The sequence below is a fragment of the Dasypus novemcinctus genome, chromosome X, assembly GCF_030445035.2.
Source record: "Dasypus novemcinctus isolate mDasNov1 chromosome X, mDasNov1.1.hap2, whole genome shotgun sequence".
In the NCBI taxonomy this organism is placed as follows: Eukaryota; Metazoa; Chordata; class Mammalia; order Cingulata; family Dasypodidae; genus Dasypus; species Dasypus novemcinctus.
This window is the reverse complement of record NC_080704.1, coordinates 154133572-154159412: the sequence shown is the minus strand read 5'-3', so window position 1 is coordinate 154159412 and position 25841 is coordinate 154133572. Positions and strand designations below refer to the sequence as shown.

At 38.0% G+C, this 25841-nt stretch overlaps 1 protein-coding gene across 4 annotated transcripts in view; it reads left to right on the top strand.

Annotated features, from left to right (window-relative positions):
- The window catches only part of MOSPD1 (motile sperm domain containing 1), a 190383-nt gene extending 166083 nt beyond the window's left edge, over positions 1 to 24300 (top strand). For 2 of the 4 annotated variants that reach the window (XM_058291947.2, XM_058291948.1), the window contains 5 exons: positions 10924 to 11175; positions 11287 to 11362; positions 12835 to 13052; positions 20017 to 20178; positions 22716 to 24300. In XM_058291947.2, the coding sequence (XP_058147930.1) occupies positions 11022 to 11175; positions 11287 to 11362; positions 12835 to 13052; positions 20017 to 20178; positions 22716 to 22747 (642 nt within the window). In that variant the 5' untranslated portion in view covers positions 10924 to 11021 and the 3' untranslated portion in view covers positions 22748 to 24300. Of the gene's footprint in view, positions 1 to 10923; positions 11176 to 11286; positions 11363 to 12834; positions 13053 to 20016 lie in introns of all 4 variants that reach the window. The other 2 variants (XM_058291945.2, XM_058291946.2) reach the window with 1 other exon arrangement.
- The last annotated feature ends 1541 nt before the right edge of the window (positions 24301 to 25841 follow it).

Below are 25841 nucleotides of genomic sequence, written 5' to 3'. Positions count from 1 at the left end.
AGCTCTCCGTGTGTGCGGTGCCATTCCTGGGCAGGCTGCACTTTCTTTCGCGCTGGGCGGCTCTCCTTACGGGGCGCACTCCTTGCGCATGGGGCTCCCCTACGCAGGGGACACCTTATGTCCAGAGCACTCCTTATGTGCATCAGCACTGCGCATGGGCCAGCTCCACATCGTGGAAAATGGAGAAATTTAACATATATGAAGTAACTTACTCATTGAGGCCCTAAATTTTCTCATTTGTAATATGAAACTTTTGTTTTAATTTCCAGGGTCCGTTATAGCTCTCAAATTCCACAACAGTATGGTTTTTGATTGTGAACTATTCTTGGGCATAATAAGTTGGTCATATGAGCCCAGATAATTGATATCAACTAAAAGAACCGTCAGTGATGAGAGGCATTCAGAGCCTGAACTGAAATGGGAGTTGGGGGAGAAAATACAGTGCTTACTGGGATACAGAGACTGATAATAACTATAAACAAAGAAAGATGTATTGAGAAACTCTCCCAACGGAGGGGGTCTGAAGAACAGACTTCAGCCCCCCCAACCTGCCCCTGGAAGGGGGAGATTTGGATTTATACAGAACTTTCCTAGGTGGGGAAATGATAGTTGGTGGGAGGGGGTTGAGGGTCCGAGTGAGGTGCAGGGGCCAATAGGATGCCCTAGAGATGAAAACTTTCCCTGACAGTGACTAGAAGATAGTGGGTTAGGCAATTGTGGTTTCTTTGTTCTGTAGGAATTTTATCTCCCTCTGATATGTAGGTAGGGAAGGTTTCCATTTCCCTTTACTCCCATCTCTATGTGGTTTCTTTATTTAACCTGTGGGGAAGTGCCATGCCCTTGGACACATAGGCTTATGGGGGATGGGGTTAGCCTTTCCCCAGTGCATATCAGGGGAAACTGAGCTACAGCTTGTTAATTATTGCAAACCTCTAACAGGAGTCGTACCTCACGAAAGACTCCTTATGTAAATTAGCCACAGATGTTGACCTGCATCTCTCCCCTCCATCAAGAAATTGAAGATAGGCTCAACTAAATTCTGCCTCAAAAAATTAGAAATAAATTCCACTGACTGTGTGGACTTTCAAGGCATAGTACAAAGTCTGATTCTTTCACTCATTCCAACTGCTTGGATTATGTGGGCTATGTGATTAGTAATACAATTTTGAATAAAAAGAGGAAGGCTCTATCTTGCAGGCTCTACATCTTGACAGTATCTTGGTTAAACCAACTGAACCAGTGCCTGGTCTTCAACTTTCCAGGGTTAGGAATTTAATTTTGTCAACACATACAGAAATTATGAGTCAGACATGGGGGGGTGGGCACTGATTCACACTAACCAAACTCACAAAAGATGTATATGATAAAGATGAATGCCAATTTACTAACTTACATTGAGATATAGAATTGCCGACCAGGCTAGAAGCCTCATGAACAAGTCAGGACACCCACTGCTCTGGACAATATGGGGACACATAGAGATTGCTCTTGACCTTTGCCATTGATAGAGTCTATGTAGTCCACTTCTTTCCTCATACACCTGGCTAGCAGTTGGTACATTTGACACAATTATGGCTTTCTCTTACATGAAAAAAAAAAAACATTTCAGTCATACCTTTGTATGAATATACCCTGGTCACCTTATAAAACTTGGGTCATCTCTAAAACATCTCTAAAATATGTTTCCTCTCCATTCCTTCTGCATTAGTCTAGGTCCTCATCATCTATTCATTCTATATTCATTCAGCAGTTTTTCATTGTAACTACTCAGGTGCCAGGTGCTGTGCTTGTCTGTTCAATGGCAAATGTTTTCCTACTTAAATCTGGTCTGATCAGTTCCCCGCTTAAAATCCTTCAGAGGTTTGTCATTTCCCACAGCAGTGGCTCTCAAAATTTAGTGTGCAACAGAATCACTGGGAGGACTTGTTAAAACACAGCTGGATGGGCCCAACCACAGAATTTCTAATCCAGTAGGTCTGGAGTGGGGCCTAAGAATTTGCATTTCTAATATTTCCCAGGTGAAGCTGCAGCTGCTGCTCTGGGGTCCACACTTTAAGAACCACTAGCACACAGAATCAAGTCTAAATTTGGCTTATGAGGCCTTTCACAATCTGCCTCCAGCTTACCTTTCCAGCTTATCTCTCACCACCCTCCCACTACACATGCAATTTTTTTTAACCATGTGAGATGCCAAACCTCATTTCATGCCTCTACACACATTGTTCCTTTTTCTTGGAATTCACTCTCCACTCTACCCATATTACAAACTCCTATTTGGTTTTTTTAAAGATTTATTTTATTCATTTATCCACCGCGTGCACACACACCCCCCCCATTGCTTACGGTCGCTGTCTGCTCTCTCTGTCTGCTCATCTTCTCTTTAGGAGGCACCAGGAACCAAACCCAGGACCTCCCATGTGAAAGAGAGGCACTCAATCACCTGAGCTACCTCAGTTCCCTGGTTTGTTGTGTCTCTCATTGTCCCTCCTCTTTGTGTCTCTTTTGTTGCATCATCTTGTTGCATCAGCTCACCATGCCTGCCTCCTGTACCAGCTTGCCTTCTCCAGGAGGCACCAGGAACCGAACCTGGGACCTCCCATGTGATAGGCAGAAGCCCAATGGCTTGAGCCACATCTACTTCCCAAACTCCTTAACAAATGTTAAGGCAACCTGCTACTTTATGCTCCCAGAGCACTTTGTACCTACCAGTATTTTAACATTTGTCACATTGTATCTTTCCAATGTGTATCTGTTTTTCCTGCTAGACTGAGTCCATGGAGGGCTGAGACAATGTTTTCCACTTTCCTCCATATTCCCTAGTATAGTGCCTGATATACAAAACATGCTCAGTAAATGTTTGTTGCATGGATTTGTGATTCTGAGACTTCTGAGCATGCTACATGCAGCAACCTATATAGTTCATATAATGAATTGATATGGGTTTTACTTTGAGAATTGTGCGTGCATTTTGAAATAACTTAAGACATTGGAATGTTGTAAAATAAGGGTTGACAATCACTAGTTTAAAAGAAAAAATGTTTTTTAAAGACATTTCTATCAGGGATTCTTTTTTTTAGTTTATCTTAAAACACAAACTACAGTACTAAACTTTTACATCTTTAATATGGTATCGCCTATTGCTATATCATTTATAACAATCAGTCCCATTAGTAAAATTTAAAAATTATGCCAAAAGCCTAGAAAATGCATAAAAACAAAACTGGATAATATTGAGCAATGGACCATTTAAAATCTAAAGTGGACATTATAACATCTCTTGAGAAAGAGTTGACCTTAGGAACATACCAGCCATTAAAAATCCTAGTTGACAATACTGGAATTTTGAAGAGGAAGAGAACTGAGGTTATGAAATGGTAAAAAAAACGGGTTTTAACACTAGTGATATTATAGCAAAAGGACTCAGTGCTCTTAATTATTTAGTGCTTAACTGCTATTTAGTAAAGACTGTACCAAGTATGGAAGGAGATAGCCCCCTGTGTCCAGTTGAAGGGTAGGGGAATGATCCGAAGATAGAGCTGGGAATCCTAATCAGAGTAAACTGCAAAAACTGGAGACAGGTAGTCGCTGTTGGGCTGTGACCAAGCAGATGGGTCTCTAGTTTTGGGGGAAAGCCATACCTAGATTCATCCTTAACTGTTTTCAAACTGCAAACCACTTTAGTGCAAGAATCTCCAATGACCACTTACTTTGCTTGATTCTTCTTGCAGTTTTCCACTCTCAGCCCCCATCAAATGGGTCCAGCTCTGCCAGAGTAAATGAGAATATGCTCTCAACGTGGTGGTCTCTGTGTTCTTTCACCATCTCCAAGTTTTGGGACTATGGTGGTGAAAGATAATGAAACTTCTCTATCTCATCATCTTACCTTTGTCTTCTGTTGAATTCCGAATGAGGAAAATAGAAAATAATCACACTTTGGGGCACTGGTCTTTTGACCAGCAGTGGAAAGAAACTGTGTGTAAAGATGTCAGTGTGTTTATGCTTCTCTTTGTGGAAGAGTAGTTTGCAAACTGGTCACAAGGTGGTGTGCACATATCAGGTTTTCTTTCAAATTTCATTTCATTCAGGATTGTTTCTTCTGTGCCTTCCGTACAGAGAGAAAGGACAAGGCAGTTTCCTGAACGACTAGCTCCCTGCTGCTAGTCTCCCTGTAAGGTTGAGCATGTGTTGAAGCCTAGGATGTCTAAACAGTGTTGGCCCAGTTTGGCACTGGGAGCCAGGAGATATGCGAGGGAAAGGGAAGGGAGGGGAGAGGCAGCTGGAAGCACTGATTCTCTCTATTCTTCCCTTACTCTAACCCGTACCTTTAATTGGACTCCTATGACTGTCTTGTATGAACAAAGTGTGTCCAACTCTGGCGGGGGTGGGGGGAAAATCCCCAATAAATGAGACAGTTACTAGCAGATGTAGATTAACTGATATGCTCAGCACCTGCTAAGTGTCCAGCACTGAGGCAGGCAAAGCAGCTATATTGAGGAGTCTGATTGAGGATTCAAAATTAATCCCCACAAAACAAATGTCAAAGTATCCAATTCATACAGTAAGCCCATTGAAAACAATGTAAAAAAAAATGCCAAGCTCCATGTAGATCAGAGTAGTGAAGGAAGGAAGGAATTGGAGGTGGAATTTGAACTAGGCTTTTGAAGACTGTGTAAGATTTTGGTGTGCAGCAAGGAAGCATGGGTCTGTTTTAGGTTTGTCGATTGCTCCAGCAAATGCCATGAAATGACTTGGCTTAAAACGATGGGAATTAATTAGCTTACAGTTTTGAGACCACTAAAATGTCCAAGGTATCATCAAGGCAATGCTTTCTTCCCCAAGACCGGCTGTCAGCTGTCCTTGGTTCCTCTGCCATATGGCAAGGCATATGGTGGCGTTTGCTGGTCTCTCCCTTCTCTTCTGGGTTTCCTTGATTTCAGCTTCTTGCTTCTCTAGCTTACTCTCTTTGTCTGCATTTCATTCTTCAGTGATAGGATTAACCCCATCCTGAATGAGGTGAATCACACCTTAACTGAAGTAGACTCATCAAAAGGTCCTACTTAAAATGGGTTCACACCCACAGGAATGGGTTAGATTTAAGGACATGTTTTCCTGGGGCACATACAGCTTCAGACTTCCACAGGGGCAAACCATGGGTATTAATGCCCTAATGAATAGCTTTTGAAAGCCCTAGGTACTGTTTCATCAGCAGGAAAAGACAGGGCATACAATGTAGTAAGTGAAACTGTATCTCGATTTTTCTTTACAAAACTGAAAAGGGAATACATGAATCAAGACAATGCATACTTGTTTGTGACTTGGATTTTGGATCATCATTTAAGAACTCTTGGAAAGCAGGGAAATTTCTTAGAGATGAGGACACGCATGGCAGTCAGAGTCAGGGAGGCAGGACTTTGGCATCGAGATAGAGATAATTACTGTATGAAGGAAGAGTCAGGCCAGAGTCTAGACTTCTGCCACCAATACCCTGTGTAACCTTGGCTAAGTCACTTAACTACCCTGGGCTTGTTTTTTCCCACCAGTAAAATGAGAAGGGTTGGGAGCTAACTTTCTTGAACTTTATGGGTGCTTGACTTTTGGAAAACAGTGTCATTTGCAGTCAAGTTTTACCAGCTTAGTGTGTAATATTTCCTCAGGATTTTTGCACTTTATCATTTTGCAATATGGACTGGAGAAAAGAAAGTGTAAGTCTCCAGAAAACCATCGATTAAAGGCCTGTGTTATGCTTCATTAATGTCTGTTGGCAGAATTGCTCATATTGCTCTGGTGACCTGGTATTATTCCTCTCTAATTTCCATTGGAAGCTATTTAGGAAGCAATTTATATCTTAGCCAAGATAAGTGATAAATGGGAACAGGGAAATGAAAAGAAGTAATACTAAGCTGCTCAAATTGATCAAACGCTTCTTTAATGATGACAAGACTATAGATAGCCTATTCATGATTCATGGGAAACTGTACATATTCAAATTGTAAAGAGAAAACTTCAAAAGAGTAAGAATTTCTACAAAGCCATTATTGAAAGCCAGTAAAATTTCTACTCTGGCCTGTGCTAACTAACCTCTCCTCTCTTAAAGTTAGAACTAAGAGTTTAGCACTTACATTGTGTGGTTCATTTTGACTTCCCAGGTTTATGGACCCTCTCATATTCCTTTATAACAAAGAACTATATGTTAGAGTTATCTGTTTTCCTAAGTTTGCAAGTTATCTTCAAGAAACCTTTGTTTTCTCATTGTAATGAGGTTCTGTTGCAAGTAATATTATTTTTTAAAGATTTGTTTTTATTTATTTCTCTCCCCTCCCCCCACCAGTTGTCTGTTCTCTGTGTCCTTTTGCTGCGTGTTCTTCTTTGTTTACTTCTGTTGTTGTCAGTGGCAGGGGAATCTGTTTCTTTTAGTTGCGTCATCTTGCTGTGTCAGCTCTCCGTGTGTGCAGCACCATTCCTGGGCAGGCTGCACTTTCTTTCGCTCTGGGGGCTCCCCTTACGGGGCACACTCCTTGTGCATGGGGCTCCCCTACGCGGGGGACACCCCTTCGTGGCACGGCACTCCTTGGGCGCATCAGTGCTGTGCATGGGCCAGCTCCACACGGGTCAAGGAGGCCCAGGGTTTGAACCGCAGACCTCCCGTGTGGTAGACGGACGCCCTAACCACTGGGCCAAGTCCGCTTCCCTAAAATTATTTTAAATAATTCAAAATTATTCTATTTAACACATAGTTGAAGGCTTTCAATATCTTGCTAGAGGATCATAAATTGGAAAATGCAATTAACAGAGACTTTTTCACACATTGTTTCTAAATTCCCTCTTGTGTTTCAAAACTGGCATGTTTTTCAAATTAGGCCATTACATTCTTATTGTTATTGTTTATTTTTACTTTTATTTTTTAACTTTTGAATAGTTATTCACAGGGTTCAGAATTAGGAAAGTACAAAAGAGTATTCAGGAAAAATTTGCCTTCTACCCTTATTCCCAGCCACTCAGTTTCTCTCTCCAGAGGCAAACAATGTCATGGGTTTCTGGGGTATCTTTCCAGAGGTGTTTTATCCACATCCAAGAAAAATAGGTTTACATATTCTTTTTTTTAAAAACATATTCTTCCATCTCCCTTTTTCATACAGCACCTTGCTTATCTCACTTAGCCCTACATCTTGAAGATCATTCCATAGCCACACTATGCATAGATAGCTTCCTGTTTCCTTTTTGACACGTATCTGGTATTCCAATGAATGGATACACTATACTTTTAATTTACGAATCCCCTATGAATGGACAGTTGGGCTGTTTCCAATATTTTGCTACTAACAACAACAAACCCTTATTGGCAAAGCTCTGTTCTGTGTGCTTCACATTAGTTATATTATGGTCAGTGCTGCAAAGAAGAGCTTGTACATACATGATTTCACACGTGGGTGAATATGTCTGTTAGATAAGTTCCTAGAAGTAGAATCTCTGGATCCAAGGGTACATGCATTTAGTTTTGGCAGGTGTAGTGGCTGGACCAAGTTACGTCCCACCAGCAACGTAAGAATGTGCCTGATTGTGTCCACCACTTGCTATCAAACTTTTTTATTTTTGCCAACCTGATGGGGTGAAAAATGTATCTCGGTAGCTTTAGTTTGCATGTCTCGTGTGAATAAGGTTTTAAACATCCTTTGGAAGTTTAAGAACAATTTATATGTCCTTTTCTATAAAATTTTCATTTTTATATTGAGTTCTTGGTCTTTTTCTTAACAATTTGAAGGTTCTCTTATATAGTAGGGAAATTAGACATTGCCTATGATATGAATTACAAATGTTCTTTTTACTTTGCTTATAAAGTTTTTCCCATGCAGAATTTTTCAACATTTGTATGTAGTTGAATTTATCAATATTTTATTGTTTCTGGTTTTATGTAATTATTAGAAAGCCCTTATACTCTAAGAGTGTAAGAAAAGATTTTCCATGATTTCTTCTAGTGCTTTTATGGTTTCATTTTTCACATTCAAAGCTTTGATCTATTTGGAATTTACCCTGATATAAGGCATGAGGGATAAATGTAACTTTATTTTTTATCAAGATGGATAACTAGTTGTACCAAATTCTATTGAATAGTTTATATATTCCCCACAAATTGGAGATCCACTTTTTATCATAAGCAACATTCTCATCTTAAAAGAGTTTTAGAATGAGATGGTGAATATAATTTAGTGATATCAAATTTGGATGTTTTATTCCTAATTATCTGTATAGAAATGTATGGCTCTCAACAAAAGAAAGAAATTCAGAGCAAACAGAAATGCAAAATCATATTTATTTAATCAGATGCTTCTCAGAATAATCTTAGTTTTATTTTATTGAAATAGACAGTTTGGTATGATGGAAAGAATGCTGAACTAGGAGTCAGGAGGCCTGCTGACCTTGTTTTTGTGCCTCAGTCTGGTTCTTTCATCATTTATTTATTTATTTCTCTCCACCCACCCCACCCCCCAGTTGTCTGCTCTCTGTGTCCATTTGCTGCGTGTTCTTCTTTTTGTCCGCTTCTGTTGTCAGCGGCAACGGGAATCTGTGTTTCTTTTTGTTGCGTCATCTTGTTGTGTCAGCTCTCCGTGTGTGCAGTGCCATTCCTGGGCAGGCTGAACTTTCTTTCACGCTGGGCGGCTCTCCTTACGGGGCACACTCCTCGCGTGTGTGGCTCGCCTACCCGGGGACACCCCTGCATGGCAGGGCACGCCTTGCGCGCACCAGCACTGCGCATGGGCCAGCTCTGCATGGGTCAAGGAGGCCCAGGGTTTGAACCGCGGACCTCCCATGTGGTAGGCGGATGCCCTATCCACTGGGCCAAGTCCACTTCCCTCTTTCGTCATTTAATAATAATGATCATGATGATGTTGATAACAATGAACATTTAGCACATTGCCTGGCCCACAGTAAGTGGTATCTAAGACTTTTACATATATTAATTCATTCAATATTTAATTAATCTAAAAGGTTATAATCATTTATAAATTATACAAATGTTAAGTACTGTTACTAATAACAGTGCCAGTGGGCAGATATAATTTCTAAAGGTCCTTTCAGCTCATTAAAAACCAGAACCCATCACTGTCGTGAAATTAACCTCATGCACGTTATAAAGTATATGGATAAAAATTGACTATCTGAGACAGCCTTTGGATTAGACCTTCCCCAACATTTCCCTTACCGTCAGCTTTCTGCGCCTTTGCTTATGCTGTTCCCTTGGTCTGAATACGCTCCCTGTGCCCCCACCCGCAGTCTTCCCCCAGAACACATGAGCATGTACCCTTCTTTTCTTTAAGGACCATCTCAAATGTCATCTCCTGGCCTCTCTACTTGGCCTCTCTCCCAGGTAGAATTCATGTATTCCTCTGATTCCCTAGCACTTGATATATAATGGTACACATTTTACTAGAGGTAGCTTAAATATTGCTCTTGTCTGGTCAATTAGACTAGAGTTTCTTGAAGGCAGGGCCAGTGTATTGTCCATTTGCATGCCTCAGCTCAGCTCCTGACATAGTACCTATTGTATAGCAGGTGTTTAGCTTGAAAGAAAAGAACACATATTAGAAGAGATGAATATACAGTGTACTCTTTGATAAAAGTTGGTTGGGAGGGCCTCAGTCAGAATTAAAAGCACATGAGCCTCTAATTGCTGGTAAAAAACAATTTATTAATTTGCTATGTTTCTCTTTGTGTTAGAACCTGAACTCAGTATTAAATGGTTTACAGCTTATTTTAAGGTATGCTCCACAAGGTGAAAATCAGGCATTTACTATGATTGTGTGTTTTAGCTTTTGTCTTTTATTTAAAAGCCACACTTGGGTGCTAGCTAAGTGAGAATATTGTTGATTAAAATTAGGTTGGGGGAGCAGATGTGGATCAAGCCATTGAGCACCAACTTCCAACATCGGAGGGTTCCCAAGTGCCTCCTAAAAACACAAAAACAAACAAGCAAACAAATGAAAAAACTAACTCAGGGGAGCCACTGTGGCTCAGTGGTCGAACGCCGGCTTCCCATATATGAGGTCCCAAGAGGTCCCAGGTTCAATCCTCAGCCCTGATACCTCAAAAAAAAAGCTTAGGAAATAAATACAGAAACACAGCATTTGTCAGACAGTTAGATTTCTGCCAGCTATAACTATCTGGAGCATATTCAAGAAGCCCAGAAGGAATCCAAAAGGCCTCTGAAGGTGGAGGAAAATAGCTCTCACAAAGCCTGTGCCCTTGAAGTGGAGGGGAGACACTGTACCCGTCTCATGCCAAAGCGTACTTACTGACTTTGAATTTTCATAGAAAACTCAAAGGACTGCTTAGCAAGTTTGGATATTTGGCTCCCTTTTCAAGAGATTTTAGCTTGTTTTGGGTTTCAGTAGAAAAAAAAAAAGATGAAAAGAACATTCCCAGCCATGCTGCCCAGAAGGCACTAAATAAAGCATTGTTGAAATGAGTCTAAAGGGGATTCTCATATTTTTCTCCCATAAAATCATGGAAACTTACTCTGTTTTATATTTTTCATTGTTCAGGAATTCTAATAGGCCCACATAAAATTCAGTTGTGGCAGTAGTTCTATTTTTTTTTCTTTAAATCTGAGGTTTAAAAATAGTGATGTCCCTTTGATCTCACCTCTTTGAAAAGGGTGATTAATTTGAGACAGAAAGCCTTCTTTATTCTTTTATTTGTGTACTTATGTATTTTATCATAGGTCAAAATCTTGAATGTGAAAGAAGCATGTGTAAATGTCTTTGCTTAGCTTGGTAAGTCAGTCAAGAGGAAAAGTCAAAAGTCATGTTTAAATGATTTGGGGACCTATTTTAATGCATGCTAACATGTTTGTGTGTATGTGGCAGGACTAGATTAATGAAAGTGAATACCATTCTGCTTTCTCTCTCTTTCTCCTTCACTTTCTAGATTGCCAAAATGCTTTGGAGTTTTTAACTGAATGTAAGAAAAGTCCAAAATAGACGAGACTGTAAAAACAGAAGCTGCAGCAAGGGGGATTAGTGCCAATGCATCAACAAAAAAGACAACCAGAGTTAGTGGAAGGAAATCTTCCTGTTTTTGTGTTTCCCACGGAGCTAATATTTTATGCAGATGATCAGTCAACACATAAGCAAGTGTTGACCCTGTATAATCCCTATGAGTTTGTCTTAAAGTTCAAAGGTAAGTTGTCTCCTAGGTATATTTTAAGGGTTTTAGCTTGTCCCTACTAATTTTATACTTGGAGAAACCATTTTTTTTAACACTAATGGCCATTGTGACTTTTTCTTTCAGTTTTGTGTACTACTCCAAATAAGTATGTTGTCGTTGATGCTGCAGGTGCAGTAAAGCCTCAGTGTTGTGTGGATATGTAAGTCACATCACTTCCTGGTAGCATGTTTTAAGTGTGCTAATATTTGTTTCTAACTTGAAAGAGTTCTTTTCTTGAAGCTGTTTCCACATAAGCCTTTATTACATTATATGTTTCTTTGCTGAAAGTTTAAGTCTATCAGAATTATTTTTAAGACACTTCTAAGAGATTGTACACAGGGTGACCAAGTACTTAATAATATTCCATTATATTGGAGCTAATGCCGGGGTGAATATTTCCATGAACATTTCTTCTTCGTTAGGGTTTTAGTTGTAGTAAATACACCTATGAAAGTAAAGTTCTGACTTATTCCCTTAGCTATCTCTAGCTATTATAAGGAATTTAGCTTTCTTTGGAACATCCTGCTATTATAGTGACATTTAGGAAACCTACTAATACTACACTCTGAAAACAATGGTACTGTAAATTCATCTGAAGTGATTCAGCTAATAAACCTGGAAGTTCATCTACACAAACAAGTGTATAACTGGAATCAAGTGTGTAACTACTCATCTGTGAAAGATTATCTGAGCTCTTCCAGATTAATTTTGTTTTTAGAGTGTCAGATAAGTGATTGTTTACTCAAGCTGTTCATATTTAATTTTCACTTTAGAACTAGTGATGACCAGATGGATCCACTGGCCGAGCCTTAATTTAAGCTACTGAGTAAACTGTATTCTTTTAAATCTGTGAGAACAAAGAAGCAGAAGTCTTTCCTCTGGAATACATTTTCATTATCTCAGAGCACTAGAATGATGTATCTTTGAGAACATGATTTTGCGTATTGCTTTTGATTTTCATTCAGTACTCAATAAGCAAGTGCTATTCCAAAGAAATGTAGCCTCTTGACAAATAAATATGTTTCCTTTGACCTAACTGTTTTGTACTCTCTAGTAAGAACAAAGTAAAATAAATGGAATTGCAGATAAATAAAAATTTCAGTGCATTATGCTTTTTTGCTTAATGTAAAGGTACACTGAGAGCCTTCTCTTGCAACATAGTGGATGGATTACTTTTTCAATTGCTTATTTTTCCTTTGTGTGTGTGTACATAGAATGCAGTTTTAAGCCTAGGGTGAGCTTTGTCACTTGAACAGTAATTAAGTGGCACTGGAATTTATGAAACTTGTGGAGAAGGAACAATTTCATATATTCCTATTTAGTAAATATTGCTGCATACAAATATTTAGGAAGAAAAGCCATTGCTATAAGTACGTTTCTTTACCCATCACTTTTATTTCAGAATTTTATCCTTTGTTTTAGAGTTTGTGCTTTCATCAGATATTTCAGAATTACCCATTTCTTTTTGGGTGATACTGCAATTTTTTTTAGCTTCATCAGCAATTTTCTGTATTTGAGCATTTGGTTGCAGTCGGTTAATATTGTTTTACTGTATTGAAATCTCTTGCTGCGTTCTGTTTGACAGGTCCCCAGAAACCTAAATAGCATTTTTTTATCTTTTGATCTTTCCAGTGTGATTCGTCATAGAGACGTTCGATCCTGTCACTATGGTGTAATAGACAAATTCCGCCTCCAAGTTTCCGAGCAAAGCCAGAGGAAGGCTTTAGGACGGAAAGAAGTTGTCGCTACTCTTCTTCCATCTGCAAAAGAACAGCAAAAGGAAGAAGAGGGAAAAAGGATAAAGGAACATTTAACAGAGAGTTTATTTTTTGAGCAGTCGTTTCAACCAGGTAGTTTGGGTTGTTTACACAGTCTTTTTGAGGTCTTACATGTTTCTAACTTTAAAATAACCAGGAAACTAAGAATAATTACTAGAAAAATGATCTTTTAAAACCTGTTCCTTCCTGCCATGTTAAACCTATTCAACCACTTCAAAACTGAACCTAGGAATTGGGTGTCTGAAATAGAGTGAGAGCTTGACTCTCAGAGGGGAGAATACCCCTCACTGGATTAAGCTAGAAGCAGAAGGCAAATTTTACCATAGCCTTTTTAGTATATATACATTTTTTAAAGTTGAGAATGCAAGCACCATACTTCGATGCTAGTACAATTTGGTAATTATATACTTTTGTTTCTGTGACTTTCCTATATCCTTTTTCATTTAATTAGTTTGAAGGAGGAGAAAGATTGTGTTTGGCAATAGACCAGGCCTAGTGCACTGTTCATATTATTTTGAAAAAATCTCATTAAAGTTGAAGTTAATTAAACTAAGTAGATTATAATATCCCCTGTGGGCTATTAATTGAATCCTTCTCCATTCCTCATTTCCTTCCAGCTTAGATATTCAGAAGTGTTATGATATATTCTTTCAACATTGACACTATCCTCATATTGAACTCACTGGATGTCATTCCCCCTCCCTCTCAACTTCTCATTATTTTCCCCCAACCCTATTATAAGAGTAGGACGATAACATTTTCCATAGAAGAACATGGAAGCATTTTGATTGTGATATATGAATGTGGTATATAGCAGCTCTCCTTGAAATTACAACATTATATATGAGGGATATTCTTTTAATCTTTTGAAGCTGAAAGAGAACCTCTGTTCTACTTTGATGTTAGATCAATATTGCAAATTTGGCTCTTTTCTTTATAAAATGCAAGCGTCCCCTTTTTAAATGTTTCCTCTAGAATAAGAAAGTATTTGGTTTTTGGCATTAAACTCACAAGTAAAAAGAAAGTGGTCACTGGGGCTCATTTTGATATTTAATGGAGTGGTTTAATAGCCAAGAATAATAAGGCTGAAGGTTTAGCTGTAATATAGAATATATATGGAGAGTGTGATTCCTGTTAGTTTTTATATTTATTAGAATTATTGGAATTCAGGTCAAAATTGTCCTTAAAGGGCTAAATAATTACAATGTGTGTGCATTAATTGAGTTTTGGTTTTTTGCATTTGTTTTTTTTTTTTTTTTTCGGAGGTACTAGGGGCTAGGGATTGAACCTAAGACCTCCTATGCGGGAAGCCAGTGCTCAACCACTGATTTTTAAATTCCTATTTTATTTTTCTAATGAACCTTTGGTAACTAAAATATATTAGAGAACTATTCTAATTGTAAAATTGGAGTGGGATACATTAATGAGGAGAGGTAGCGTTGATACATGTCACATGGTGGTCTCTGTTGTGAAAAAAAAAGTCTCCAAGCCATTCATATCAGGAAGCTCCATGAAGTCAGATGAATTATTTGTCTTAGTCACCCATTATTCCTCAACACCTCGGACAATGCCTGGCAAAGAGTAGTTACACAGTAAATGCGTGTTGAGGGGGCTGAATTAGGAAGGATGGACTTTACATCTTGTATAGGTCCATTGGATTGGTTATCTTTGATCTACAAGGCTTACATGGCTATTGCCACTCTAGAGGAAGGGCAACACCATCCATGGTCAAGGTCCATCTCCTGTCCTGGCCTACATTGTCCATTCGTGGGTAGTTACCCCAATGTTTCCAGTAATAGAGCAGTAAATTGAGTAAAGTATTCTTCTTTAATAGAGTATAATGATGAGTGATAGTCTGTATTGACAATAGAAATGATATTTTTAATGTCTCCTGTCTATTAAATTGATAGTTAATTGTTTGAGATTTCCCATATATGGCATTCTGAAGTTTTTCATTACGTTTCATTTAGTTCCATGTTTCTTGGAACTAAAATGTTGAAACAGTGAGATTGCTTTCTGAGAGATTTTTTCTTTTTTGTAAAGCCAGTTTTCCCCCCTTTATTGGAGAAGTTGTAAGTTTACAGAATAATCATGCATAAAATTACAGAATTTCCATATACCAACCCACCACCAACATCTTGCATTGGTGTGGGACATTTGTTAAAATTGATGAGAGCACATTTTTATAAGTGTACTATTAATTAAAATCCTGGTTTAACTTAAGGTTGACTGTGTAGTGTAGTTCCATGGACTTAAAATATTTTTACATAAATACAATTTAACTTTCCCCTTTTAATCATATTCAGAAATATATATACATTTCAGTGCTGTTAATTGCATTCCCAATGTGCTACCATCACCACCATCCGTTACGGAAACATGTCCATTATTACAAAGAGGAACCCTGGACATTATAAGCCTAAACTTCCTATTTCCTATCCCCACCCCATCCCCTGGTGACTTATATTCTAGATTCTGACTCAATGAGTTTGCTTATTCTAATTGTTTCAAATGAGTGAGATTATACAATACTTGTCTTTGGGGGTCTGGCTTATTTCACTGAACATGATGTCTTCAAGGTTCATCCATGCTGTCATCTGTATCAGGACTTCATTTCTTTTAAGACTGAATAATATTCCATTGTATGTATATACCACGTTTTATTTATACTTTAATCAGTTGATGGACCCTTGGGTTACTTTCATCTTTTGGCATTTGTGAATAATGCCACTATGAACATTGGGGTGTAAATATCTGTTTGAGCCCCTTCTTTCAATTCTTCTGGGTATATACCTAATTGTGGGATTACTGGGTCATACGATACTTCTGTATTTAGCTTTCTGAGGAACTGTCAAACTGTCTTCCACAGCAGCTGCACTATTTTACATTGCCAACAGCAATGAATGAGTGTTCCTTTTTCTCCACATCCTCTCAACACCTGTTATTTTTCTTTTTTTTTTAAATAGCAGCCATAATAGATGTGACATGGCATCTCATTTTGGTTTTTATTTGCATTTCCCTGATGGTTAATTACGTTGAGCATCTTTTCATGTGCTTTCTGGCCATTTGTGTACCTTTGGATAGATGTTTGTTCCAGTCTTGCCCATTTTCAAATTGGGTTGTTGGTCTTTTTTGTTATTTCGTTGAAGGATTTCTTTATGTTCTGGATATTAAACCCTTATCGGATATGTGGTTTACAAATATTTTCTCCCATTGTTTAGGTTGTTGTTTTACTTTCATGATCAGGTCCTTTGAAGCACAAAAGTTTTAATGTTGAGAAGGTTGCATTTATCTATTTTTTCTTTTGTTGCTGTGCTTTGGTGTAAAGTCTAAGAAACCATTGCCTAACACAGGTCCTGAAGATGCTCCCTACATTTTCTTCTAGGAGTTTAATATCTCTAGCTCTTATATTTAAAATCTTTGATCCATTCTGAGTTGATTGTTGTATATGGTGTGAGGTAAGGGATCCTTGCACCATTTTAAAAAATTTATTGAAGTACATCATTCATATATAAACAATAAGTGTATAGTAAAAGTTATGACCCTACAAAACAAAATGCATAAACTCATAGAGGGGGTTCCATATATCACCCCATCACTAACACCTTGCATTGTTTTTGAAACATTTGTTACAATTTGTGAAAGAATATTGTCAAATGTTATTTTTAACTATAGTCCATATCTTACATTTGGTGTGTATTTTTCCCCAACCTACCCTATTAGTATTTTTCATATATTTTTATTACAGAATTTGTGAACTGACAAAACAATCATGCACATGTGTAGCATTACCACCCCTTCACCAACACACCACACTGCGCTGGAACATTTCTTTTAGATTATGAGGTAATATTATCAGATTATTACCACCAACCATGGTCTATAGCATGCATCTGGTACACTTTTCCATACCCTCCCCATTTTCAACACAGTACATCTTTGGCATTGATGTAAGAACATTACAGTACTGCTGTTAACCATAGTCCATAGGTCATAACAATTGTATTTTTCCCACCAGCACCATTTTTAAAAGAAATATTCTTTCCCAATTGAGTGAGTGGTCTTTGACCCCTTGTCAAAAAATCATTTGCCCGTGAATATTATGGTTAATTTCTGAGCTTTTTATTGATTCCTTTCTTCTATATGTCTGAACTTGTTTTGGTACCATGCAGTTTTGATTACTGTGGCTTTGTAATAGAATTTTAAGAGCGGGATCCACGAAGGAGGTGCAGACTGGCTCAAAGTGTCCTGTGGAGGGGATCAAGAGGGGTGCCCAAAACTTCTGTGATGGCAACCCAGAACTGAGCTTTCCTGGCCTGACCAGCAAATGCAGCCCTTCAGCCAACTTTCCTGTGCAGCCGTGAGGAAATCCTGTGTCTTTATTTTTTTGGTTTTGTCTTTATTTATTTTTTTAATGTTACATTAAAAAAATATGAGGTCCCCATATACTCCCTGCCCCCCTCACCCCACTCCTCCCCCCATAACAACAACCTCCTCCATCATCATGAGACATTCATTGCACTTGGTGAACTTTAAATCTCCACCCCCTCAGCCCCTGTCCAGGGAGGGTTGAAACAACAGCTACTGCTGCCTTGGTTAGGGGCAGATTGAAACAATAGCTGCCCCAGAGCTGGGACCCAGGGATCCAAATTTGCTAATCAAAAGCCATGATCAGTGGTCAGCTGTTGCACACCCCTGTTCCTGGGGAAAAGGATTTTTTTATGTTCCTTTCTGTCAGTAGCTGCTAGCCAGGGACTGGACCCCGCAGTGACCTGCTGTGAGAGTGGGGGATGGTCGCCACTAGGCACCACACAGAGAGAGCAATTTACAGATCTTTACGGTAATTTATCAGCTTCTTCCTCCCGCTTTTCCATGGATGTTGTACAGTGTTCTTCTGGCCTCTGGAGCTACAAAAATAATTGTGTCAGACAGTTTCTGCCTATTTAATAGTTGTTTCTGTGGAAGGACTAAATCCTCAAGCTCCCTACTCCACCACCTTCCCCAGAAGTCCCCTGTGAGAGGTTTTTAAATAGCACTATTTTTGTAAGTCTTTAGCTTCGAAAACGTTTCAGCAAAAGCATTATTCAAAGTATTAGAAGTGCAACAATATTGTAAGATTCAGTGTTAGCTGGAAAATGGTTGAAGGCTGTATCGTGAAAAAATTGGTCTTTAAAATGTATTGAAAGTCAGTAAAAAATGAATTTTTCTTCAGTTTATTTTGTAAAAGACGTTATAGCAGTAGCAAATTCAAAATGTCAAAAAGCATCTATAATTTCACCCACTTAATAAATCTTATAAGTGTTCTATGTTACTCTCCAGATCTTGACCATTTTCGTGAACAGAATTTTGTAATTTTTTTTCATTAAATGGAAATGTAACTAAGAAAAACCCACTAAATATACTTTCACAGAACACCAAAGCTAAGGTTATTAAAAATACATTTTGAAAGATTCATCTGTATCTTAGTGGTTTTGTCTTAATTACATTATTAATGAACTGCTTTGTATGTTTGAGTCTGTGCCCTCTGGCTTAAGAAAATTATGCTCTTTATTATTATTTATAATAACAAAAAATTGAAAATGACCTAAAAGTCCATCCATTGGGGATTGGTGAAATTATGAATATCCATAAGATAGAATACCAGCAGGCATTTAAAAGGATCTGATAAAATGATAAATGGCTGTATACTGACATAGAAATAGGTTCAAATATATTTCTAAGTGAGGAAAAAAAGTTATAGAATGGTATGTATAATATGGCCTCATATATGTAAAAATAATTATTTTACATATTTTTAAAATCATGTAGTATTAGTAAAAATCTATTTCTATTTTGAAAAATACCAAGCATTTATACAAATGGCTTAGGAATCTCTTAACTCAAAATTCCTTGAAATTCTCTTCTTTGGGGTTTGTACTGAGTGGTGTGATTGTCATAAGTGTTTTCCTTTAATTGCTTCATTTTTTAGCTAAAATAAGACTTGTTTTAGGTATTTCTACTATTGCTTCATCTCAAGCAATAATTACTATAAAATTTGAATTTGTTTTCAGCTCTCTGGCTTTGGTGAGTTTCAATTAAACTTTGCACAACAGCTAAGATATTAATAATTTAGAAAAGCTGCATTTAATAATAAAATGAACAGCGTTATTTCATTAATAAAACACAAAGATTGTGTTGCTGTTGGCTATTCCTTTTAATGAAAAGAAGGATAATGGGAAAAAACATATAACAGAAAATGCTGTTACTGGGCTTCTTAAAAATATGGGTATGTATACTGCATGCCTACAGCCAGAATTGTAGAAAGGCAGGTCTGATAACACATTTTATAGGAACTTTATTTATGCCAGATTATTGTTTCTGCTGCTTTCTTCCTTGCTATCAATGCGGTAGAGCAGAGGGCAAGAATTTTCACAGGCAGCTTTGTAACACTCTAGTGGTGCCTCTTCAGTGCCCTAACATTTTCAAAAATTTCCGAGAAGTAGAGTTATTAGGAACCAAACCTATCTGGAGACCTAACTAAAATATTCCCAGAAAGTAATGGAGCTTTAGGGCAGTGGTCTCCAGAGTGGTGTATACACATACAATCCACTGGGGTATAGGAAGAAAATACCAGAACTTCCATTTATATTTATTACATTCTTTTAAAATCCTGTTTGTGAGTATGCTTTATACTAAAAATATTAATAGGATAGTATTCATGTATATAATTTATAAATATATATCTTGAAATGAGACATGCTTGAATACTTTCTACTGATTAGTGTGTATTTTGGGGGTGACCGCTGTTCTTTACAATAGGAACTCACTACCTCACAATGCTTCCTCAGTGTTCTGTTCCATAACAACTTAGAGCATTTGAGTTATGGGTTTCCAGATAAGTCCAGTAGATAAGTCTCCATGGAATGGGAATGATAGGGAAGGAGTTAGAGAAGTGAGACAAAACCAGAATCCTGGTGAGTGGCAGACAATGTATGTGCATGGACTTTTTCTTAAGTTGTTTTTAGAAGCAAGCTCAGGGATTTTTGTGTTTTCACAGAAAACAGAACTGTCTCCTCAGGGCCTAGTTTACTAACTGTCTTCCTGGGAGTGGTGTGCATTGCAGCCCTAATGCTTCCTACGCTGGGGGATGTGGAATCGCTGGTACCTCTCTACCTCCACTTAAGTGTGAATCAAAAATTAGTGGCCGCTTATATTTTAGGTAAGTGTTCTAAAGATGCATTGGGGGCAGTTTTCATGGCTTAGACATCATAGTAGTGGTGGTTTGATATATGTGTGAGGTGGTGGTGGTGGGGTTTTTTAATTTATTTTTTTTATTAGGGAAGTTGTGGGTTTACAGAACAATCATGCATAAAATACAGGATTCCCATATACCAGAGATGGTGTTTTGATTTAAAAACAAAACAAAATCAAACAAAACAGATAAAGGATTGCTTCAAAAGTATGTTCAGGTAAGGGGCTTTTTAAGATCTAGTTTTTTAGGCTCACATTTAGTTCTCGTCAGCTTATTTATCTAGTACCTAATACTGTTTTAATTCAATTATTTTCTTTTTGCTGACTCACAGTGGTATAAAACACGTATAAACTGTAAGATGTGTATATTCCACAATACAGCATTTCTACTTCTAGGAATTGATCGAGGGAAACATTTCGACAAAGTGCAGCATACAGTGATAAAGATGAACAATGTGGCCTTGGCTTATGTCGTGAACCTTTCTGTACCAGCTCCCTTATTTCCTGTGAAATCATTTTCTTTCCGTCATCCTGGCTTGAATCATATAGTTAATTAGTTCAATTGAACATTTCGTCCGTACCTACCATGTGTCAAGGATTAGGGTTGAGGTGATAAATGAAATGACTACTTGTGACTCTTCCCTCATATTCTCCTCTCATCTTTCTTAGATGCCAACTCTTCTCAGTACCTCCCTCTCAGTATCCCTTGACTCTCTATTTGTTTTTTTTTTAATTTCCAAATTATCTCCAAAGTTGTCTCTCTACCTTCTATCTGTGTCCCTTGTCCTTTGATACCTCCCCCTCCCCCATTTCTTCTCCTTGAAAACCATCCACCACATTGCTGTGGATTGATTTCCATTCTGTGTTGGTTTCATCAGCACCTCCACTCGAACACCTTCGATGGTTCCCCATAGTTCAGGGAATGAAGTACGACTTCATGGTTTGACATTTAAAGGCTCCCCACCATCTGTTTGAGACCTCTTTGAACCAAAGTTATCTAGAAGCTTCCCTATACGAATCCTTGATTAGAGCCCACGAGATTAGTTTTTGTTTCCCAAACAGGTCCTACCTCCATGCCCTCACTCCTGCCATTCCCTCCCCTGAAATGCCTGCCCATCTTTTAAGGCTTATCTCCACTTTCACTCTTCTTTGGGACATCTTTTCTGATTGCCCCAGTCTTACATGGTTATTCTATTCTGCTGCTTTTTTGTTGTTTTCCCACTCACTTTCTTTACTTCTCATTTGGGATTTGGTATATGTTTATATTAAAATGTTATGGTTTTCTTTTTTTTTAAGATTTATTTTATTTATTTCTCTCCCCATACCCTACGTTGTCTGCTCTCTGTGCCCATTCGCTGTATGTTCTGCATCCGCTTGCATTGTCAGGCGGCACCAGGAATGTGTCTCTTTTTTGTTGCCTCATCTTTTTTTTTTTTTATTGACTTTGTAATAATATTACATTAAAAATATATATGTGAGGTCCCATTCAACCCCCCCCACCCCCCCTCTCCCCCCCCCAACAACACTCGTTCCCATCATCATGACACATCCATTGGATTTGGTAAGTACATCTTTGGGCACCTCTGCACCTCATGGTCAATGGTCCACATCATGGCCCATACTCTCCCCCATTCCATCCAGTGGGCCCTGTGAGGATTTACAATGTCCGGTGATTACCTCTGAAGCACCATCCAGGGCAGCTCCATGTCCCAAAGACGCCTCCACCTCTCATCTCTTCCTGCCTTTCCCCATACCCATCGTCCACCATGTCCACTTTTCCCAATCCAGTGCCACCTCTTCTATGTGGACATTGGATTGGTTGTGTCCATTGCACCTCTATGTCAAGAGGATGTTGCCTCATCTTGCTGCGTTAGCTCTCCATGTGTGCAGCGCCATTCCTGGGCAGGCTGCGTTTTTTTTCACCCAGGGCAGCTCAATGCGGGGTGCATTCCTTGTGGGTGGGGCACCCCTGCATGGCACAGCACTCCTTGTGCGTGGCAGCACTGTACGTGGGCCAGCTCACCACACCGGTCAGGAGGCCGTTGGTATCAAACTCTGGACCCTCCATATGGTAGGTGGATGCTCTATCAGTTGAGCCACATTTGCTTCGAACACTATGCTTCTGTCTCTTTGTGGCCCTAAGGCTCTGGGATACACATAAGTTATCTGTGTTTTTGTTGATGAAGTCTGCTGACTTTGCTGACACTTTTAAATGGCATGTCTGCTATCATTATAGCTGATTTGACCAGATAAAGTAGAAGGTATATTTGATGGTTAAAGTAGTTATGACCAGTGATTTAATTAAATATATCCAGGGACTGCCCTTTGCTGTAAATTGGATTGCTTCTGTATAATATCAAATAAATTCAAACTGACTTTGAGTTCTTGGGAGAGTGCCTACTCTTATGCTTTATTTTATTTGCTCATTGAGGTCTAAATGATTGCTTATTAAATAGAAGATTTCGTAGAATGCATTTCTTTCACTGTTCAATTTTTTTATTTCAGGTCTTATCACAATGGCTCTACTTAGAACATGAGCAAGGATTTCGATTGAATCTGAAGTCATTTTTATCTTTAAAACATCATGAGTGTGGACTGCCTTTATCTCTAGCTCACTCCATTAACATGCTATAAACTATTGAGTGAATAAAAATAATTGCAAATATATAATATATATTTTAAATTACTATAATTTTATTTGAAGGACTCTTTAGCACATTATGTTACTGACAGCAAGGATGCTTCTGAGTGACACCTATGACATTATTTGAAGAAATTCTTTTTATATCTATAGCTATTGTGCAAAAGACTTTAATTACAACAATATTTGTTATTTTGTCATCTTTTTCCAGTTTGCTTTGATTGTTAAGATCATGTGTCCTTCAAAGTTAAAGGCCTAAAAGAGTAAACTGACCAGCCTAAAAATAAAAATTACGTTTATTTCTTGGCTACAAGCATCAACGTTACTATGTAAATTATACCTTCTCTAGCACCATAAACAGTTGCCGTGGTGTTTCTAAAATAGGAGTTTTACAGTTAATGGGTGGAGGTTAAATAAAGCATAAGGTATTGTGAGATCTTACTTATCCTAGGGTGTCACAGAAGATATAGGACATATTTGATTCATCTGGTACACTACAAAATAGATTGTGGTCCAGATGCCAAGCATGTGGATTTTGTTTTGTTTTTTTAAACAAAAATCCACTAGAAATAGGGCAATCTCTTTATTTGGTCTAAGACTTCTAAAGGAAAGAAGGAAGGCATTTGTTTAGCTAGTGGGTTCACCCTGGCTTTAACCATGGAAGGCACTTTATGTTACCAGGGGAAAAATACAATTTTATCTTTTCTCCAAAGCCCCTTTGCCTGACTGATTGTAACGATTTGCCCAAATTGGGATTACTAGATGCTGGGTGGTTCGTGTGCAGATTATTTTCCCCTTTAAACTCTAAGCCAAGTATTGAAAATCGTTGATATCTGTGTCTATTTTCTATCAGTCACTGAGACTTTTTAAGTTTTTATTTATTACTAAAGCAATTTTACCAAAAAAAGGTCCCCTAAGCACAACTATTTACATTTCTTTATAGCCTCTTCTGATCTCTGACAAATATATGCAGTTTTAACTGTTATTATCTTTTGACTTAGGATTTTTATCTGAGAGCACAATGCAATATGGAGAGTCTCTTGAAAATCATCTTTCCGATCTTTTTACAGAATGAACTTACGCACTGCTACTGTAGTATTCTCAAGGACTATATGTAAACACAAAATGTATACCTGAGACTGGTTTTTGCAGAAAGCAGGACTTCGCTTCTAAAAGGCTTTTATGTATACTCTTTCACAGAAAATCCTCACTGCTTAACCATTTGGGGAGCATAAATCATTATATGGATCATGTCTGTATGTTGTGTAATGACTGAAAAGTATAAATGTAATCTACTTTGAATTTTATAAAACAAAAACTGTAGGCTATCCTTGTTTCTCTGCCCATCTCAAGTTGTGTGTGTGTATGCGTGTGTGTATATGTGTGTGACAACACACTGTAAATGAAAGAAATTACTTTTTAAAAAAATAAAAGAAAATGGAGACCCAGGTTTCCTGTTGATTTAAACATTTTATTTGGATTTCCTCCGAGGAGCTCAAAACTTTAGATCTCCTATTTCCCAAACTTGTCTCTTAAATAGACAAAATAAGAATAATGAAGTGTGTGAGCTAAAAATGTCTTGCATTTCTTAATTTACTGAGGGAGTTAACTCATTTTTAAAAACAAATTAGTTTTATTGACATTAATAAAGCATACAATCCATTCAAAGTGTGCAATCAATAGTATTTGGTATAATCATATAAGTAAATTTTTTAATTTAAATTTTTTAATAGGTAAGTCACTTTTAAAAAAACTATAAAATGTATATAATGAAAAAAAACACTCCTTACCATTCCTGTCCACCCCATTCCCTGCCAACCCAGCCCCCAACAAATAATCTCTTTTGTTAGCTTGTACTTTCATGTTTTTAATGCAAATATATACATAGCCTCATTTTTATGCTTTTATATACAAATGGTAACATGTTCTATCTACTATACTACACCTAGCCCTTTAACTTTATATCCAGGAGAAGGTTCTATAGCAGTGCTTAAAGAACATCCTCATTCTTTTTACTATAGCTGCATCATATTTTCTTGTATGACTGTACGATAATTCATTTGACCAGTTTCCTTCTGACCAATTGCACCAGCAATGCATGAAAGTGCCTGTTCTCCTACAGCCTCACCAACCATGTCTTTTGCCAATCTGATAGCTAAAAGGTATCTCAGAGTAGTTCAAAATTTTATTTAGCTTGTTATATAAGTGAGATTGAGCATCTTTTCATAGAGCTATTTCTTTTATATCCTTTGCTCCTCACACACACACACACACACACTTTTTTTTTTAGAAGATACTGGGGATTGAACCTGGGACCTTGTACATGTGAAGCAGGTGCCACACCCACTCTCCCCGCATACACACTTTTTTCAGTGGATTGTCCAGTGGTCGTTTCCTTATTGGTTTTTAGGAGCGCTTGGTGATATGATGTTTTAGTTTGCTGAAAACTGCTGGGAGCAATGTACAAGAAATGGGTTGGCTTTTACAATGAGTGTTGATTAGGTTAAAAACTCACAGTTCTGAGGCAGTGAAAGTATCCAAATCTAGGCATCATCAGGAGATCCTTTCTCCCTGAGCTGCAGCTGTAAGCAATCAGGCACATGGCAGTATCCCCTCCTTTCTACTCACAGCTTTACACTTGTGGCTAAAGTGGCTTCATTTTACCTACTGTGTTCCATTGATTTTAGCTTCTGGTTCCTGGAGCCTTCTCTCTCAGTTTCTTTGTTCTTCTTTGTCTCTGCAGCTTTTTTTCTGTGTCTGCAGCTTTTTTTTTTAATTACCTTTTCTATACAGAACTCCAATAAGGATTAAGACCCACCCTGGGTCATGCAACTACTCACACGCACTTAATTGAAGTAATTTAATCAAAGGGTCCACCTACAATAGGTTTACATGCACAGGAATGGATTAGCCCTAAGGACATGGTTTTCTGGTGTCCAAAAAGTTTCAAACTGCCACATATGAGTTGCAAATATTCCCTTCCAGGTGCT